Raw genomic sequence first — 20,711 nt, forward strand, 5'->3', positions numbered from 1 at the left:
CGCTGCGGCAGCCGGGGGCGGCCCCTCTCACGACGCGAGGGTTATCAGTCACTGAGGCGCCAAAGCAAACCACCACTCTGCCCTGACCGCCCCCTCCTTACCCTAACCGGTTAGGGATCCACTTTGCTGAAGACCCTCCCGGCCTTCCAGATCCCGGAAATGCCTTCCCGCCTTCCCTACTTGGCCTGGCTGGGCTACATCCGGGCGCCTCTTCCCGCATCCCTCAGCCAAGCGCAGTCCTAATGCCCAGCCCAGAAATGAGTGACATGAGCGCCAACAGATTGCGATCCGTCTTTATTAGGAAGGAAACAACCAATTACCCCAGGCTTCTGCTAACATGCCAGAAACCCAGTGATCACACCCAGCCCACCTGTCGTGGTGGTCTCTTCCTTCTCAGGCCACATAGACAAACCCCAGCATACTGCTTACTGTTAGCACAACATCACAAAATCAATAACGACAGCCAACCAGGACAGAATCTAATTTCCACACCCACTAAACTCAGGGAACCTCAAGCTCATGGCTGCTGCAAGGAGCCTCATAAACCTTAGGGAAGGGGCATTTGCTACACAAAAGCACTATAAACAGCAAGAGATAATGGTAGAGAGACAAGAATAAATAAGGAAAAAAGGGGAGGAGAAATGGGACTGGAGAACTAATGTTCCCCACCCCTACAATGACTGAGCCTGGGAGATGTGTCTAATATCTATGCAGAATATGTACACCTTGTTGGTAGGGATGGAGGCAGCCCCAGGGAAGCCCCTCAGTAGGTTGAAGAGGGAGCAAGACTGGCTGAGGGAAGCCTGGGGTTCATGCTATGGTAGAAAGAGTTCGGGAAGCCCTTCCGTCCAGTGTGCCACAAGGTGGGAAAGTGACAACCTGGACACCATCATGCCGTCTATCTCGTCCCTCCCCCAACTTGCACAGGGTCACACAATCTGGGTCAAAGAGATCGTGGGGCCCTTGTGGTCATCAAAGCGATCCATGGTCTTGAGGCTGAGGATCATGTGCAGGCCATAGGTGAAGATGAAGAGCATGAACAGGGAGGTGAGCAGCCCCATCCAGATGCCCGGGGAGAAGAAACCGGCACAGTCACTGGCATAGGAAAACTGCTCACCCATCACGTTGAAAGCCTGGATCTGAAGGACACAAGGATGCAGGTCAGAAAGGACCATATGGCCCCACAGGTGGAAGTCCAACAAGGACTGGGATGGGGCAGCTGGGACTCTTCAGGTCTCTCTTCCCCTATCAGTGCTCTGCTACCACCAGCCTGGGCTCCCCCACCTGAATCTGGGACCCTCCCTGCTCCACACCTGGAAGTCCTGAAGAGTCAGCATCCAGAGTGAGGGCTGTGTGCGGGGCACAAGGAGACTGCCTTTCTTGCTTTCACTGCTGACATACTCGCAGTGGAAGGAGTAGATGCTGGGCCCTGTGACCTGGGAAGCATTGAAGTAGGCAACAGAGCCATTGCCATGGATTTCGAGGCGCTCCATGGTAAACCACTGCCGGGCAGACACTGGGTAGAAGCGGTTGGCCAGAATGAACCTGGAGAAGGCAGCAGGCGTGTAAAGTGAGCTGAGGAGACTGGAGCCACACCAGCCTACCCACATCTCAACTTCCCCGAAGACTCACTTGAATGTCACTGTAGTACCAAAGAGTTGTTCGTAGGTCAGCGAGAGCCTGCAAGGCCAGAGTAAAAGGCATGCTGTCAGGCTCTCAGAGAGCCTTGAGCATCTTAAAGAAAGAGCAAGTCCCTTGGGTCTGCTCCTACCTAAGCTGCCCCAGGTCCTTATAGCCACCTGAAGAGGCAGTGTCCCAACTTGACAAATAGAAAAACGGAGGATTGTCATATTGCAAGCAGGAACAGAGCTGAAAGCCAGCATCTAAGTCCCCAACCTCCAGCTTAGGGCTCCTTCCTCTGGTTACTCTGAGCTCATCTCCCCTCCTTTTTCTCCCTCTTGGAGTCGATGAAGTGCCTGGGATGGGCTTTGGGGGTGAGGGCAAACAGGAGGGCTTGGGAGCCCCAGAAACGGCTCAGGTAATCGGCCTGGTATTTGCCCACATGCAGTCCCAGAGAGGTTTTGCTCAAGGGGGAGGTGACAGGTTCCCAGGTAACTGAGGTATAACAACCAAGGTCCCAACCCAATACTGGCAAGCATGAGAAGGTGGAACTCTGAGCAATTCCCCCTCGAATAGCCCACTAGTGTCCCTACCTTGTGATGTGTTACCACCTGCATTTTCAGGGTGACCATTCCCCACCAAGACCAAAGCCATCCCTGCCCCTCATACATATACCTGATCCCAGCTCCCCACCTTGGCCCCAACCCACAGAGGCAGGAATAGAACCTGTGGCAGCATAGTCCTCCCTAACCTAATGCCCTTACCTGGCAATGGAGTCATTCCAGAAGGAGCCAGTCAGGTTGAGCTCCTGCACCCCAAAGGTGAGGGAGGTCAGGTCTTTCCACTGGCCGTTGTATGCTACAGAGAAGTTTTGGGCCCAGAACAGGATCCGGGGGATGGTGTCATTATAACTCACAGGGGGATGGGTCACAGATGATGCAGGCTGTTTTTGTAGCAGCTGGCGACCTATCCCCCCAGCCACCATGGCTACATCACGGGCCACCTGTGGAAATACCCAACAAGCCTCCTCTCAACAGCCCTGGGAGCAAGCCTGGATCCAACTGTCATGCCCTCCCTCCCCTCCCCACTGGGTACCCTGTCCACCATCTAAAAGTCCCAGTGGTCAGAGGGAGTCCTTCCTCCAGGAAGCTTTCCCTGCTGGCCCCTACGCCCTGATGATTCCCCTAGACCCTCAAACTTGGGATCACTTGGCTTTAGTGTCCGATTATGCCACCCATAAGGCTCACAGGGAAGATGGAAAGCTGCCCCCTGAAGGAGGAAGCGGGACTTGACTGCTCATCCTAGTCCTCTCCAGAGTCACCCCAAAGAGTTGAGAGTTGGACCCCCTCCACAGGGGTCCTCTGCCTGCTGCCTCCCCAATCCTGGGACTCCCAGGGGGCCCTGACTGTGGCATACACCTCCACCTCCAGGCAGACTCACCACACTGCCTCTCCCCACTGTTTCAGAGCTCCTGCCAGAAGGGCACATACCCTGGAAGGGCGGATTGCTGTGAGGGCCGCCGTATATGGGACATCTTCAGACTTGAGTGTGCTCAGCACCTGCCCGATGACCTCATCTGAAGGGTGATGGGGAGAGCAGATACCCAGGTCACCACACAGCCCACTTAAAGAAATGCCCCCCACCAAGAAACCTTCTAGACCTCTGGTCCCCAACCCCCAGGCCACAGACAGCTACCAGTCTATGGTCTGCTAAGACCCCTCATATCAAAACTCTATCAGAGGGGGGAGGGGGAAAGGGCATTTATTGAAACCTTAAAATCTGTACCCCCATAATATGCCGAAATAAAAAAAAAAAACTCTATCAGAGCTTGAGCCCAGGAGTTGGAGGTTGCTGTGACCTAAGCTGACACCACGGCACTCTAGCCCCAGCAACAGAGTGAGACTCTGCCTTAAAAAAAAAAAAAAAAAAAACTCTATCAGAGGCCAGGTGTGGTGGTTAATGCCTATAATCCTAGCACTCTGGGAGGCCGAGGCAAGAAGGTCGCGCTCAAGGTCAGGAGTTTGAAAACCAGCCTGACCAAGAGTGAGACCCTGTCTCTACTAAAAATAGAAAGAAATTAATTGGACAACTAAAAATATATAGAAAAAATTAGCCGGGCATGGTAGCCCATGCCTGTAGTCCCAGCTCCTCAGGAGGCTGAGGCAGGAGGATCGCCTGAGCCAGGAGTTTGAGGTTGCTATGAGCTAGGCAGATGCCACGGCACTCTAGCCTGGGTAACAGAGTGAGACTCTGTCTCAAAAAAAAAAAAAAAAAAAACACAACACTATCAGAGGCTGGGCGCAGTGGCTCACACCTGTAATCCTAGCACTCTGGGAGACAGAGGCAGGAGGATCGGTCAAGGTCAGGAGTTTGAAACCAGCCTGAGCAAGAGTGAGACCTCATCTCTACTAAAAATACAAAGAAAATTAATTGGCCAACTAAAAATATACATAAAAATATTAGCCAGGCATGGTGGCGCATGCTTTATTTCTATTTTTATTACATTGTCACTTGCCACTCACTGATAGAGTTCTTAAAATTCTTCTTTCCTTTTTTTTTTTTTTTTCCTGAGACAGAGTCTCACTTTGTTGCCCAGGCTAGAGTGAGTGCCGTGGTGTCAGCCTAGCTCACAGCAACCTCAAACTCCTGGGCTCAAGCAATCCTCCTGCCTCAGCCTCCTGAGTAGCTGGGACTACAGGCATGTGCCACCATGCCCGGCTAATTTTTTCTATATATATTAGTTGGCCAATTAATTTCTTTCTATTTATAGTAGAGACAGGTCTCGCTCTTGCTCAGGCTGGTTTCGAACTCCTGACCTTGAGCAATCCACCCGCCTTGGCCTCCCAGAGTGCTAGGATTACAGGCGTGAGCCACTGCACCGGGCCGCTTTTTTTTTTTTTTTTTTTTTTTTTTTTTTTTGAGACAGAGTCTCACTCTGTTGCCCAGGCTAGAGTGCCGTGGCATCAGCCTAGCTCACAGCAACCTCAAACTCCTGGGCTCAAGCAATCCTCCTGCCTCAGTCTTCTGCGTAGCTGGGACTACAGGCATGCACCACCATGCTCAGCTAATTTTTATATTTTTTTTTAGTAGTCCAGCTAATTTGTTTCTATTTTTAGTACAGACAGGGTCTCCCTCTTGCTCAGGCTGGTCTTGAACTCTTGAGCTCAAATAATCCACCAGCCTCGCCCTCCCAGAGTGCTAGAATTACAGGTGTGAGCCACCGTGCCCGGCCAAGAACAGCTATTTCTCATCCTACCCTCTCCCCCAGCCTCCTGGGACCACACTGTGGACCCAAGTCATCACCAAGTACTACCTAAGTGAAATGAGTAAATATGTATATAGAAAATGCCATATCCACCCACAGAAGGTTTCCAATTACCTTCCCATGGAAATGACTGTCCTTTATAGTAAAAAGCCCTCAGAATTGTTTTTTAAAATGTTGCTGGTCTACTAAATCCAAAAGTCTAGGACTCATGCTGTCTGAGGAGAAACTGGCTCCACAGGCTCCCGCACGGTAGGCCACATTTGCCAGCTGGACAGGGATGAGGCCCAGGAGCCAGCACAGATCCAGGAAGCAGGCAGGCTGTCCGGGAGTGAGGAGGGGCCTCGGAGCTGTCAGCCAGCTCTGTGGTCCCAGCCCAATGGCTAAATAAGGACATGCATCCTCCCTGACTCCACTCACCGTTGCCTGTGAGGACTTCCCTGGGTGCCATGAGGCCGGAGCTGTGGAAGAGAGAGTGTCAGAGCCCTCATGTGGCCTAAGCCAGCTCTCCACTGCCTACCCCCTTTCATCTGTACCTCCAACTTCTCCCTACTGGCCCCACTCGCAGAGCCCGCATGCACACTTAGCCAGGGCCATGCTTAGCCTTCCTGCACCTTTGCTTACCTAAGCACCTCTGCCTAGGATGTCGTACCTGTTCTCCCCGGGCTCTGCGAACAGGGCCTGGCTAGGCGAGGGGCTCCCCACAAGCAGGGCCCACACTTGCCTCATCTCTGGAGGCCTGCTAGGCCTGGCTCAGTGCTGGGCACCTACTTCTGAGTCCAAGCCTGGCAGGAGACCCTTCTTGCCTCTTCTGGGCATACAGGGAACCTTCTGGAAGGGCTTCAAGGTAGTTGGGAATACTGTCATCTTTGGCTAAACTGTACACCAGAGCCCATAGCCTCACTGTCCTCTTGGCCTCAAAGTTGGAGACTAGGCCATGTGGGCAGTACCTGGCTGTGTAGGGCAGGCGGATGAGCAGCAGGGCAGGGAGGCTGGCATTGAGTTTCAGCTCCTGCAAGGTGGCCAGGTCCACATGCAAGGGGCTGGCCCCGAGCTTCTCCTGCAGGTAAGTGGTCAGAGTGCTGACTGCATACCAGTCGACAGCAGGAAGCACCAGTGAAGAGGGGGCCAGGTCCAGGGCATTCTAGGGGCAGGGGAGAGGCAGAAGGTTGAGTTAGCCAGGGACCAGTGAGCCTGGGCTAGCCCCACAAACCTCTCTGGCAGCTCTCCTCTGGAAAGCCACATCTACACAGGGGTCTCCTCATGTGTCAGAAAGAAAATGCCCCACACCCCCGGCCCCTGACACTCAGGCTCCAGGCCTTTCTACCCCCAAAGCCAGCATCTCTGGTTCCTAAGAGTACAGTTCTTCTTGTGCTAGGAGAGCAGGCACAGAACAGACACCATGGCCCGTGGCTGGAAAAGGACTCTTACCTCCAGATTAGAAAAGGCGCTGTCTTGCTTGTTTCCAAATACACCACCATATGCCGTGAAATCCTCAATGCTCAGCTAATAGGAATGCAGGGGAGACATCTCAGGAGGTTTGACAAGTAACAGGGACCAGGGCAGGGGGGAGTCACCTTCCCTGTGCATTCTCAGGGCCAGCAAAATCTCAGTTAGAGTCAGATTTGGTCTGGTGGAGTGGGATGTTGGGTGGGGGTGGAAGGCTGGCTTTCTTCTTTCCAGCACTCTCAAGGCAGGGTGAGAAGACACAGAAGGCAGTCACGGGGTCAAGAAGAGATCTGCAGGCAGCTGACTTGTGGTAAAACCACAGGAGTAGGAGTCAGCAGCCTCACCCCTGCAGACAAGAGGAACTGGGGAGGGAAGAGGGAAGCTGCAGGGAGGGAAGCTGTGGGGCACACCTTCTGGGAGGGAGTCAGAGAAAAGGAGAGCTGGCTATGTCTGGTCTGGACAGGACCCTTTTTAAGGAGTGTGACAATTCCCCACCCCACCTGTTTTTGGTGGACAGGGAGAGAAGTGAAGATCATAGAGTATGCTGGAGGAAGCACTGAAGTCTTTAGAGCTCTCAGGACCATAGTAACCCTGACCTTATCCCTACGACCGCATCTCTACAACCTACAGATATCCTGTAACTCCTGCCCTTCACCCCAACCCCAGCTTCCTCTGGCTTTTCCCAGTTAGGCCCAGAGAGAGATTTTGATCAGAGTCTCTTGCCTCACTCTGTTTAGTATACACACTTGCCCAGCCTCCCCTCCCTCTAAGCAGGAACCTTGACCTTGTTTGGCTGCCTGGGCTTTCAGTCTGAAAGCACTGGAAGCACTGCTGGGTCCTGTGGGCTTTCTTTAATCAAGAGGTCACACCACTCCCTGCTCCACAGAGCCCAAGGCATTCTTACACATTTCCAATTGCAACTGACCTCCTCCCTTCTGGCCACCTGCAGACCACCTCCTACATCCCCTACCCCTTTCTCTCACTCACTATGCTCCAGCCACACCAGTTCTTCCTTGAGCTCACCAACAGCACACTATACTCAGAGCCCCTGCACCTGCTGTTCCCCTGCCAGGAATGCCCTTCCCCCAGAGCCACATGGCTGCCTCCTTTCCTCCCTCCCCTGAGGTCTCTGCTCAGATATTACATCCTCAGTGAGGTCTTGCCTGATCACCACTATCTAAAACAGCATCCCCAGTCACTCTGTCCCCTCAGCCTGCTTCCTTCTTTAAAGACCACAGCACTGGCCGGGCGTGGTGGCTCACGCCTGTAATCCTAGCACTCTGGGAGGCCGAGGCGGGCGGATTGCTCGAGGTCAGGAGTTCGAAACCAGCCTGAGCAAGAGCAAGACCCCGTCTCTACTATAAATAGAAAGAAATTAATTGGCCAACTAATATATATATATATAAATTAGCCGGGCGTGGTGGCGCATGCCTGTAGTCCCAGCTACTCGGGAGGCTGAGGCAGAAGGATTGCTTGAGCCCAGGAGTTTGAGGTTGCTGTGAGCTAGGCTGACACCACGGCACTCACTCTAGCCTGGGCAACAAAGTGAAACTCTGTCTCAAAAAAAATAAATAAATAAATAAAAAAAATAAAGACCACAGCACTGACATTGCATCAAACACTGAGTATTTACCAATCACCCTCATAAGAATGTCAGCTTCCTCAGGTTGGGGCTTGGGTTACTCTGCTCACCACTATATCCCCAACACTTAACAAAACCTGGCACATCATAATAGGCACTCTGTATTTCGCAAAGGAATGAATGCCCTAAGACTGGGGGACCCTGGCTAGATGTTTTACATGGATTTCAAGAATTACTCCTCACAGCCCTCTGATGTAGGTGGTGTTAATATTTTCAAACTCCTGACCTTGAGCAATCTCCCGCCTCAGCCTCCCAGAGTGCTAGGATTACAGGCGTGAGCCACCGCGCCTGGCCAATGGTGTTATTATTTTACAGTGTAGAAACTATCATTCGGACTGGGCGTGGTGGCTCACACCTGTAATCCTAGCACTCTGGGAGGCTGAGGTGGGAGGATCACTCAAGGTCAGGAGTTTGAGACCAGCCTGAGCAAGAGCAAGACCCCATCTCTACTAAAAATAGAAAGAAATTAATTGGCCAACTAAAAATATATAGAAAAGGCCGGGCGCAGTGGCTCACGCCTGTAATCCTAGCTCTCTGGAAGGCCGAGGCGGGTGGATCGCTCAAGGTCAGGAGTTCGAAACCAGCCTGAGCAAGAGTGAGACCCCGTCTCTACTATAAATAGAAAGAAATTAATTGGCCAACTAATATATATAGAAAAAATTAGCCGGGCATGGTGGCGCATGCCTGTAGTCCCAGCTACTCGGAAGGCTGAGGCAGGAGGATTGCTTGAGCCCAGGAGTTTGAGGTTGCTGTGAGCTAGGCTGACACCACGCACTCACTCTAGCCTGGGCAACAAAGTGAGACTCTGTCTCAAAAAATAAAAAATTAAAAAATATATATATATATATATATATAGAAAAAAAATTAGCTGGGCATGGTGGCACATGCCTGTAGTCCCAGCTACTTGGGAGGCTGAGACAGAAGGATCCCTTGAGGCCAGGAGTTTGAGGTTGCTGTGAGCTAGGCTGATGCAACGGCACTCTAGCCTGGGCAACAGAGCGAGACTCTGACATACACACACACAAAAAAAAAAGATTAAAAAAAAAAAAAGAAGTTATCATTCACAAAGATTATTCCATGAATCCAAAGGCTGGTTTAATAGAACTGACTATATTATTTACCACCTCCTGGAAAGACTATGGGCCGCCACCACCTGTCCACACAGCAACTGAGTGAGACCACAAGGGGAATAAGCCATACAGGCCACCAAAGAGGGATAAGCAGAGGCTTGACAGCCTCCCAAACACCAATTCTATGCTGTCCTGGAATCTTCCCATGGTTTATTCCCCTGCTTTGGGGGAAGAGAGGTATAGATAGGACAGAAAACATTATGCTGATTAGGAGTACAAACTGGGGCAGGGAGAGGTCTGACAGACTCAGGCTGGAACCAATGCAGTGTCTATAAACTGTGAAATCTCAGTAAGTCATTGCATCTGTACAAACCTTTGTTTCCTTGGCAGTAAAACCAAGATAATGACATGAGATTAACATAGTACCTATGAAGTACTAAATAAGTGACCATTTTCCAATTATCCTTATTATGATCATTACAGTTAGAATTCCAACTCTTGTCACCCATCAGCTGTATGACCTTGGGCAAGCCACTTCTCCTCCTCCTGCATCAGTCTTCTTATATACAGACAATCCCCACCATACTAGAAGCAAGTCAGATAATATCTAAAGTTCTTGGGACTTAGTAGGCATCTGGCCTCAGACCCGTTGCTTCCTGCAATCAAATCGGTGCCATTTCTGCTGCTCTCACCATTCCCACTGAAGCTTCTCCAACAGGCCTTCCCAAGAGATGAGCCACACCTCCTTACAGTTGGGACAAGGTCACTGAAGCTTCCCTTAGGAAACGGGCGTCAGTGTCCTGGGGGGGGAGGGGGCCTGCCTGCCTCCTGATGACTGGAGAAGAGCTGGCTGGGGCAGGCGCACCTTGTCCTGCAGGAACAGCAGCACATTCCGGGGGCCCAGCTCCAGGGCGGGGTCTAAGTAGGTAGACAGCTGCAAGTCGCTGGTGATGTGGCCCTCGTGAGTGTCGGCCGCAGGAGCCCACAAGTCCCTGACAGGGGACAGAAAAGCTGATGTCAGGCCATGGGCTTGACGCGCGGGGACCGGACCTCTGTCGCCAGCCGACTCTCTGCGAGAGCCCCTAAACAAGGAACAATCCCCCTCTGGGCCTCCCCACCCCTTGCCGAGGACAGCCCTGGATTCGGGCGAGGGTGCCTCAGCCGCCACGGCGCGCAACGTAGCCCACAGTAGCCCGCTCACCTGTCACTCGACCACAGCACCAGCGGTACCTGCTGCTCCGCCACTACCACCGCTGCCACCAGCAGCCAGAATGCTGCGGCCCACTGTGTCCCCATCCGCACAGGAGAGTCCGCCGCCGCCATCATAGCCTCAGCCTCCACCGCCTCTGACGCTAAAGATCAGGTGACCGCAGCTCCCGCCCGAGCTCCGCCCCGCCCCTCCATTGGCCTGGGCGCAGGCGTGCTCCCCAGGGCCACAGGTAATTGGGCCAAGCGCATGCCACTCACAATTGCTCCTTTCACTGGTTGGCTGTACGTGTCCCCAGGCTCAAAGGCTCCGAATGGGAAAGGGGGCGGGGCTGAGCACCACCAGCTCCGACTGGACGCGACGGATCAAAAGAGCCCCACGCGCATGCGTTGGCCTGATCCCTCATTTACTTATTTATTTATTTTTGGTAGAGACGGAGTCTAGCTATGTTGCCCAGGCTAGTCTTGAACTCCTGGGCTCAACCGATCCTCCCGCCTCGGCCTCCTGAGTAGCTGGGACTACAGGCGCGCGCAACCGCGCTGGCCAATCTCTGTTTCAATCTCCTTTTTGCTTAAAATTGTGCAATTTTGCAAAATTAAGCAATTTTGCTTAAAATTGCTTAAAAAGTGTTTTTTTTCCTGTAGAAGGGCACTCTCTGATGCAGGTGACAGGAGAATGTAATCCCTTGAGAGTGAGAAGAGTACCCAGGATAGCATCCGGAGGAACACCAGCACTTACACTGGGCAAAGAGGAGGGTCCAGAAGGAAGATCTGAGGAGCATCCAAACAGAAGGGGGAAACCCCAGGGAGAAGCGTGGTTTCCAGGGCACCCTGACTAACAACATCAGTGTCAACTGCTGCCAAAAGGCAGATAAGATGAGAACAGGAAAATGTTTCTTGGACTTAGCAACAACTGGAGACTCTGGCAAGAGCGATCCCAATGTGAGGAAATGGAAACACGATATAGGATTGTCGTTTCCGTAAATTTGCCTTAAATGGAAGAGAGAGTGACAGCTAGAGTCAGAAAATGAGAGACACTGCCCCAAAGGAATTGGGAGACTTTTATCTTTTTCTGTGTCGTTTTTAATTTCTCAAACTGGTGATCATTACAAACAAACAAAATGATAACTATAACCAAATCTTTTTTTTTTTTTTTGAGTCAGAGTTTCACTCTGTTACCCGGGCTAGAGTACTGTGGCATCAGCCTAGCTCACAGCAGCCTCAAACTCCTGGGCTCAAGCAATCCTTCTGCCTCAGCCTCTCAAGTAGCTGGGACTACAGGTATGCACCACCATGCCTGGCTAATTTTTTCTATATATATATATTAGTTGGCCAATTAATTTCTTTCTATTTATAGTAGAGACGGGGTCTCGCTCTTGCTCAGGATGGTTTCGAACTCCTGACCTCGAGCAATCCGCCCACCTCGGCCTCCTAGAGTGCTAGGATTGTGGCTCACGCCTGTAAATTCAGAGTTCAAATCTTGAACTCTCCTTAGGGATATGTATGCTAATTAATTTAGGAGCAAATGGACTAATGTCTGCAACTTACTTTGAAATGCACCAAAATAAAATAGAAAAAGGATGGGATGTGATAGGTATGTGATAAAGCAAGGACACTAAAGTATCAATGGCAGAATCTAGTGGGTGGGTAGATATGAGTGAAGCTCATTGGCAGAATTCAATCTGTTTCCAGAGCCCTAGATGTGAAGAAGCAGTGGGGGGCCGGGCACGCCTGTAATCCTAGCACTCTGGGAGGCCAAGGCAGGAGGATCGCTCAAGGTTAGGAGTTCGAAACCAGCCTGAGCAAGAGTGAGACCCTGTCTCTACCAAAAATAGAAATAAATTAATTGGCCAACTAAAAATATATAGAAAAAATGAGCCGGGCATGGTGGCACATTCCTGTAGTCCCAGCTACTCGGGAGGCTGAGGCAGAAGGATTGTTTGAGCCCAGGAGTTTGAGGTTGCTGTGAGCTTGCTGACGACACGGCACTCTAGCCCAGGCAACAGAGTGAGTCTCTGTCTCAAAAAAAAGCAGTGGGAGCTTGGGGCTTCTCCTTTTCCAGCCACTGCAGTACAGAAAGGGAGGACTAAGTGCCAGGAGCCATTACACCACAGACATAATGACTCCAACCCAGCCTTATTGTCTGAACACAGCCCCATGTAGCTCATAGCCTACTGATCACCTCCACTTATTGGAGAAACTGGTTATAAGATTTTAGTCATGGCCGGGCACAGTGGTTCACGCCTGTAATCCTAGCTCTCTGGGAGGCCGAGGCGGGAGGATTGCTCAAGGTCAGGAGTTCAAAACCAGCCTGAGCAAGAGCAAGACCCTGTCTCCACTAAAAATAGAAAGAAATCAATTAGCCAACTAAAAATATATAGAAAAAATTAGCTGGGCATGGTGGCGCATACCTGTAGTCCCAGCTACTCGGGAGGCTGAGGCAGAAGGAACTGCCTCAAACTTAACAGTGCCCAACTTACCTCATCTCCTAGTCCCCCACTCAGAGATGCATAAGAGCCACCCTCAGCCACTATCTTCTTTGAGTATATCCTGTCAGGCCCACCTCCTTTTTCCAGCTCAATTGCCACCATCCTGGTCTGAACCACCTGTGACGATCATTACTATATATATATATATTTTTTTTTTGAGACAGTCTCGCTCTGTTGCCCAGTCTACAGTGCCATGGCATCAATCTAGCTCACAGCAACCTCAAACTCCTGGGCTCAAGCAATCCTTCTGCCTCAGCCTCCCGAGTAGCTGGGACTACAGGCATATGCCACTATGCGCAGCTAATTTTTTCTGTATATATTTTTACCTGGCCAATTAATTTCTTTCTATTTTCAGTAGAAATGGGGTCTTGCTCTTGCTCAGGCTGGTTTCGAACTCCTGACCTTGAGCCCCAAATGTGATCTTGCTGGCCAGCATTCTGTTGCTGAGATGCTTCTATCCTTAGGGGAGAAACTCACCTGCAGCTGCTTTTATTCTTCTCTGGGTTGCCAGTGGTCCTTGGAGTGGTGACCCTCAAGCCTTCCTGAAACACCTGCCATGGGCCAGACACTGAGTCGAATTCAGACTCTGCTCCACCACAGGTTCACCATCTAGTCTAGAGGAGACACAGGACAATGGGTCATGATACAGGGTGATGAATGTTCAAAAGGGGGAGACACAGGGCTGGGAGGGAGGTGGAGACAGGGCTGCCCATGATACTGTTTTGACTACAAGGTAACATCTAAATAGAATCATTCACCAAATGTTGACAGCACCAATGAGCACCTTCTGTCTGGGGGCTTCCTCTTTAGGGTAAAAGCATTTCTTCATTAAAACCCTCCCAGGCCCTCCTTATCATCCCATGGCTTCTTATATTGTTTTAATGTACTATTGGACACATACCAAAATATGTATAACATAAAAGGATCCTCATAGACCACTCTCCTGGACTTCACAGTCAGAGCCCTGCCAATTAATTCCTTGGCAGGAACCTGGGCCCCCCAATTGCATTTTCTTGCCTGCCTCCCGAGAATTGCTGTCCTGAATTTGTATAGATGGCATGTTCCTGCTTATAGTCCTCTGCAGCCTGCTTGTTCACCCAGCAGTTGATGTGGGTCCCTGTTCACGCATCCATTGTGTCAGCTTCATGTTCTAGTGTACGAGCCTACCACAGCAACTGGGTTTTTTCTCCTTTTGAGGGACACTAGCATGGTTCCCCTTGTTTTCCGTGTTGCACAATGCACAGTGTCAGATACTGTGGTAGGTACATCATTGTTCACAAGTACTCAGTCCCTCCTTCTCCTTAAGAGCCATGCTCCTAGCCTGTTGCTAGGCAGGAGACTAGAACTAGTAGTATCTGTGACCCAGGGATCAGGAGACCACCATGGCCACCGTGGGAGTCTTCCACACCTTGAAGTGACTCACTGGAACCCCCAAGTTCCTGTACTGCACACTCCCTGCCCCCTGACCTTTTTTAAAGAACCTTCTGTTGTGAAATATAACCCAAAGTACACAAAACAAAGATGTATAGTGCAATGACTTATCAAAGCAAACAGCCCCATGACATCACCCAGGTCGAGAATTTGAATGTCGACACCCCAAAAGCCCCTCTGTTTCCCCTCCTATCACTTCCCAAAGTGGCCATGAACTTCATTCATTTTTTTTTTTTTTGAGACAGTCTCACTCTGTTTCCTGGGCTAGAGTGCCGTGGCATCAGCCTAGCTCACAGCAACCTCAATCTCCTGGGCTCAAGCGATCCTCCTGCCTCAGCCTCCCTAGAAGCTGGGACTATAGGCATGCACCACCAAGCCCGGCTGATTTTTTCTATTTTTAGTAGAGACGGGGGTCTTACTCTTGCTCAAGCTGGTCTCGAACTCCTGAACTCAAATGATCGATCTGCCCGCCTTGGCCTCCCAGAGTGCTAGGATTACAGGTGTGAGCCATCACACCCGGCCCCATAAACTTCATTCTTATGCTAATCACTTTTGGGTTTTATAGTTTTACTAGTTAAGCATGGATCCTTAAATATGATGGTTCTCTTTTGTCTGTTTTGGGACTTAATATAAATGAAATTGTTCAGTATTCTATTTTACATCTAGATTCTTTGCTCTACATTGGGAGATGAATTCAAGTCATTACATATGGCAACATTGCTGCATAGTATTCCATTGAGCCCTTCTACTGTTGCCATTTGGGTGGCTTCCCATTTTGGCTATGATGGCTAGTGCTGCTGTGGATGATTATGTATATGGCTTTTGGTGCACATAGGTGCATTTCAATGGCTATATAACTAGATGTGGAATTGTTAGATCATAGAGTATATGTATTGGGTTGAATAGTGTCCCCCCAAAAGTCATGTCCACCTGGAACCTCAGAATGTAACCTTATTTGGAAATAAGGTCTTTGCAGATGTACTCAAGTTAAGATGAGGTCATACTGGATAATCAAATGACTAGTGTCTTTATAAGAGGAGAAAAAGAGACACAGAAACATACAGACAAGGAGGAGAACACGATATGAAGATGGAGGCAGAGACTGGAATGACACCTCTACAAACCAAGGAACACCAAGGATAGCTGGCAACCCCCGAAGGTAGGAAAGAGGCCTGGGGCTGATTCTCCCTCACAGCCTCCAGAAGAAACCAACCCTGCTGATAGCTCGATGTTGGACTTCTGGCCTCCAGAACTGTGAGACAATAAATTTCTGTTGCTCCTAAACCTCCCAGTTTGTAGTACTCTGTTACTGCAGCCACAGGAAATTCATACAGTATATATATTTTCAGCTCTGCCCTTTGTGTTTCCTCTTCTGTGAAATGCCTGTTTATATCAATCTTCCCATTTTTCTTTTGGATTATCTTTTTCTTATTGATTTATATGAGTTCTTTATATACACTGAGTATGAGTGCTGTATTGGTTGTTTGTAGTACAAATCTCTTCTCCCATGATGTTTTCCAATGAAGGGAACTTAATGCAGTCAAACTTATCATTTTTTCCTTTATGGTTGATATTTTTTATGTCCTATTTAAGAAATCTTTCCCTGCCCCCCAGGTTATGGAAATATTCTGCTACATTATCTTCTACAAGTTGTCTCCTTTTTCACAATCTTATGTATGGTATAAGATAGGGGTTTGGAGGGGATTGACATATATTTTCCTAGTTTAAGAATTAAATTTAGGCCAGGCACGGTGGCTCACACCTGTAATCCTAGCACTCCAGGAGGCCGAGGCGGGTAGATCGCTTGAGGTCAGGAGTTCAAAACCAGCCTGAGCAAGAGCGAGACCCCGTCTCTACTATAAATAGAAAGAAATTAATTGGCCAACTAACATATATAGAAAAAATTAGCCGGGCATGGTGGTGCATGCCTGTAGTTCCAGCTACTCGGGAGGCTGAGGCAGCAGGATTGCTTGAGCCCAGGAGTTTGAGGTTGCTGTGAGCTAGGCTGACGCCACAGCACTCACTGTAGCCTGGGCAACAAAGCGAGACTCTGTCTCAAAAAAAAAAGAAAGAAAAAGAAAAAGGAAAAAAAGAATTAAATTTAGTGAGTAATGCACGTGTTCTGCCCAGAGCGTTTAAAAGCAATGTGCTCCAGACAAGGTCCTTGTGATAAACAAGGCTGTTGCCCAGAGGCATAACAAAGGACCTGAGCTGCAAGTAAGCAAGAGCTGCCCGCCTCATGGCAATGGGGGTCTTGAGGCCACACGATAAACACATTGTTCCTGTGATTGCTGCTTGACCCCCATAAGATGGCTGGTTAGTCAATGATGGGTAAGACCCCTCAAGGGAGGGGCGACCTAAGCCATGCACAGCCACCAGGGGTCAGCCTAAGATCTTAGGGGGTAACCCTAAGAGAAGCTGGGGATGAGAAATGCCCCCTGTGGCTTGCCTTCCCCATCCTTGCTAATCTCAGGTGATCTATGCCTAGTGCCTAGAGCAACCACCTGGAAATTCTGAGTCAGAGGATATCTGCTTCCCTAAGGCTAAGCATTCCGGAATTTATGGCCATTGCTGAAATGCCTGGGTGGTTACGTACAAGGAACTAACTTTGATTTTTGGGGTATAAAAATAAAACAACTGGTGTGTTCTGCACTGCAGTCTTGTAACCATCTTTGTGTGTGTCTGTGTGTCTTTTTGTGTTCTGTGTTCATCCTCCATCCTGCAAATGGGCCACGACAGGGGTTAGTTTTCTTTTTTTTCCATAGGGATCTGCAGTTGTCTCAGCACTATTTATTTAGAAGAACATCCCTTTACCCACTATCTTGAAATACCACTTTTGTTGTATAATAAGTGTCCATATAGATATGGGTCAATTTCTGGGCTCTCTATTCTATTCTACTGGCCAATTTGCCCATTTAACTAATACCATACTGTCTTAATTACCATAGCTTCATAATAAATCTTGTTACCTAGTAGAGAAAATCCTCCTACTCTGTGCTTTTTAAAGAGGGTCTTCTTGGAATATTGTGCTTCTATATTAATTTTAGAATCAACTTGTTGGGTTTTTCCAAAATCCTGGATTAGATTTTTTTAATGTATTTATTTATCTATTTTGAGACAGAATCTCACTCTGTTGCCCAGGCTAGAGTGCTTTGGCATCATCATAGCTCACAGCAACCTCAAACTCCTGGGTTTAAACAATCCTCCTGCCTCAGCCTCTGGAGTAGCTGGCACAACAGGCGTGCACCACCACGCCTGGCTAATTTTTCTATTTTTAGTAGAGATGGGGTCTCACTCTTTCTCATGCTGGTCTTGAACTCCTAACCTCAAGTGATCCTCCCACCTCTGTCTCCCTGAGTGCTAGGATTACAGGCATGAGCCACTGCACCCAGTCCCTCCATAACTCTTACTTTCTCATATATAGTTTCCTTCTTGTCTCTTTGTACTGTATTCTGGGTACTTTCTTCAGATCTACTTTCTAGCTAATTCTCTCCAGTAATGTACAGTCTGGTGAATAACATATCCACTGAGGTTTTTTTTTCATTTTCAACAATTATATTTGTCAATTCATTAAGTTTTATTTGGTTATTTTTCAAATTTATCTGGGAGGGGTTTGTAGGAGTGCAATTTATTCTGGTTACTTTTAGAGAGCAATTGGCAATATTTAATAAAGTTGAAAATGTATGGCCTTTATGACCCAGCAATTCTACTTCTGGAATATATTTTCCCACAGGAGCATGAATAAACTGGTACATTTATAAGATAGAAAACTACACCATAGTTTAAATGTAGGTGTTGGGTTGAAACATATGAAACTGTAGTTTTATATAGTTTGACCATGTACTAAAGCTGTATCTATCAATGTGAGAAATTTCTAAACTTACTGTTGAGAGAAAAGTTGTCAAATTGCAAAGAACTCTTAGAACTCAACAATAAGAAAATGAACAACCTAATAAATGGGACAAAAGATCTGAATACATATCTTGCCAAAGAAGATATGCAGATGGCAGATAAGCACATGAAAAGATGTTCAACATATGTCATCAGTAAATTATAAATTAAAACAACAATGGGATAACTCCTGCACACCCACCTATTAGAATAGCTAAAATCCAAAACACTGAAATCACCAAATGCTGGTGAGGATGTGGAGCAACAGGAACTCTCATTCCTTGTTGGTGGGAATACAAAATTGCACAGCCACTTTGGAAGACAGTGGTTTCTTACAAAACTAAACACATTTTTACCATATGATCTAGCAATCATGTTCCTTGATATTTACCCAAGTGAGATAAAAACTTACATCCACACAAAAACTTACACATGGATGTTTATGGCAACTTTGTTCATAATTGCCAAAATTTGGAAGCAACCAAGAAGTCCCTCAGTAGGTGAATGGAGTAACAAACTGGTATATTCAGACAATGGAATGTTATCCATTGCTAAAAAGAAATATGCTATCAAACCAGGAAAAAACATGAAGTAAGCTTAAATGCGTATTACTAAGTGAAAGAAGCCAATCTAAAAAGGCTACATACTGTATTATTCCAACTATGGGACACTCTGGAAATGGCAAAATTGTGGAGACAGTAGAAGATCAATAGTTGCCAGGGGTTTGGAGGAAGAGAGGGACGAATAGGTAGAGTGCTAGAGATATTTAGGGCAATGAAACTACTCTGTATGGTACTATAATGGTGGATACATGTCACTATGCATTTGTCAAAATCCATAGAACTTACTACACCAAGATTGATCCCTAATGTGGACTATGGACTCTGAGTGATAGGGATGTGACCATGTAGGTTCCTCAGCTATAACAAATGCACCACTCTGCTGCAGTATGTGGATGGTCGGGGAGGCTTTATGTGTTGAGGGTAGTTGGGTATATGGGAATTCTCTATACTCAGTCTTGCTGTGAATCTAAAACTGCTTTAAAAATGTAGTCTAGGCCGGGCGCGGTGGCTCACGCCTGTAATCCTAGCTCTCTAGGAGGCCGAGGCGGGTGGATTGCTCAAGGTCAGGAGTTCGAAACCAGCCTGAGCAAGAGCAAGACCCTGTCTCTACTATAAATAGAAAGAAATTAATTGGCCAACTAATATATATAGAAAAAATTAGCCGGGCATGGTGGCACATGCCTGTGGTCCCAGTTACTCAGGAGGCTGAGGCAGGAGGATTGCTTGAGCCCAGGAATTTGAGGTTGCTGTGAGGTAGGCTGACGCCACGGCACTCACTCTAGCCTAGGCAACAAAGCGAGACTCTGTCTCAAAAAAAAAAAAAAAATGTAGTCTATATTAGGCCAGGCATGGTGGCTTATGCCTGTAATCCTAGCACTCTGGGAGGCTGAGGCAAGTGGATCGTTTGAGCTCAGGAGTTTGAGACCAGCCTGAGCAAGAATGAGACCCCATCTCTTCTAAAAATAGAAAGAAATTAACTGGACAACTAATATATATATATATATATATATATATATATATATATATATATATATTAGCTGGGCATGGTGGTGCATGCCTGTAGTCCCAGCTACTCAGGAGGCTGAGGCAGGAGGATTGCTTGAGCCCAGGAGTTTGAGGTTGCTGTGAGCTATGATCATGCTGCTGCACTCTAGCCTGGGCAACAGAGTGAGACTCTGTCTCAAAAATAAAATAAAAATATAGTCTATATTAAAAACATCAAATTACAGAAGCATCTATATGGTACAATATCACTTATGTAAAATTTAAAAACCTGCAAAACTATATAATATTTATGGAGACTAGTATGTAGTAAAAATATAATATGAGAAAATGAGACAGTCTATCATATAGTATAAAATTAGAACTCTTCATGAAATGTAGTTGATGTTTGTTCAAATGGATATAAAATAGATCCATGAAAAAGGGGTGTTACATTTGGACCTATAGTCAAACTGGCCAAGTCTGTTTTACCTATACTTAATTACAAGTATCCCCCCTCCCCCAAGTATTTTCCCCCCTTTTATCTTTTTTTAAATTTTTTTTTTGAGACAGTCTCAAAAAACATTTTATTTTTTAAAAACCTTTTATTTTGAAATAATTAGACACAACATAGTTGCAGTCCCAGTTGTCTGAATCTTCTCTTGTTGCTGGCTCATTTTTGTGCTTGTATCTTTTCTTTCCACATTTCTATTATGGTATTTTTTGTTTGTCTTTTTTTTTTTTTTTTTTTGAAACAGTCTCTCACTCTGTTGCCCAGGCTAGAGTGCTGTGCCATCAGCCTAGTTCACAGCAACCTCAGACTCCTGGGCTCAAGTGATACTCCTGCCTCAGCCTCCCAAGTAGATGGGACTACAGGCACATGCCACCCTTCCCAGCTAATTTTTTCTATCTTTAGTAGAGACAGGGTTTCACTCTTGTTCAGGCCGGTCTCGAACTCCTGACCTCAAGCAATCCTCCTGCCTCAGCCTCCCAGAGTGCTAGGATTACAGGCATGAGCCACTGTGCTCAGCCTATATAGTATTTTTAATATTGGTCTGACCCTATCTATATCATAAGTACCCAAGGGTTCCAACCTGTGTTTCTGCT

The 20,711-nt window shown here is 47.9% G+C and overlaps 1 protein-coding gene across 1 annotated transcript; it reads right to left on the reverse strand.

The window, feature by feature from the left end:
- Window positions 1–277: 277 nt before the first annotated feature.
- Window positions 278–10,419, reverse strand: ATP6AP1 (ATPase H+ transporting accessory protein 1). The gene is made up of 10 exons (XM_012758173.3): window positions 10,245–10,419; window positions 9,909–10,035; window positions 6,314–6,388; window positions 5,833–6,026; window positions 5,303–5,343; window positions 3,111–3,196; window positions 2,385–2,623; window positions 1,633–1,680; window positions 1,314–1,545; window positions 278–1,139 (listed from the first exon to the last, which is right to left on the reverse strand). Exons 1-10 carry the CDS (start codon window positions 10,367–10,369, stop codon window positions 930–932), a joined length of 1,377 nt encoding a protein of 458 aa, XP_012613627.1. The 5' UTR covers window positions 10,370–10,419; the 3' UTR covers window positions 278–929.
- Between the last annotated feature and the right edge of the window lie 10,292 nt (window positions 10,420–20,711).

The sequence above is a fragment of the Microcebus murinus genome, unplaced genomic scaffold, assembly GCF_040939455.1.
Source record: "Microcebus murinus isolate Inina unplaced genomic scaffold, M.murinus_Inina_mat1.0 scaf003_hap2_Mmur4.0, whole genome shotgun sequence".
Taxonomy (NCBI): Eukaryota; Metazoa; Chordata; class Mammalia; order Primates; family Cheirogaleidae; genus Microcebus; species Microcebus murinus.

Bases quoted from the DNA above. Each gene is read 5' to 3' on its own strand.
- ATP6AP1 (XM_012758173.3), bottom strand. From the start codon at position 10,369: ATGATGGCGGCGGCGGACTCTCCTGTGCGGATGGGGACACAGTGGGCC. The intron at 6,027-6,313 runs GTAAGAGTCCTT...CCCTGCCCCTAG, and splicing joins GCGCCTTTTCTAATCTGGAG to AATGCCCTGGACCTGGCCCC. The intron at 5,344-5,832 runs GTACTGCCCACA...TCTCTTCCACAG, and splicing joins CGCCTGCCCTACACAGCCAG to CTCCGGCCTCATGGCACCCA.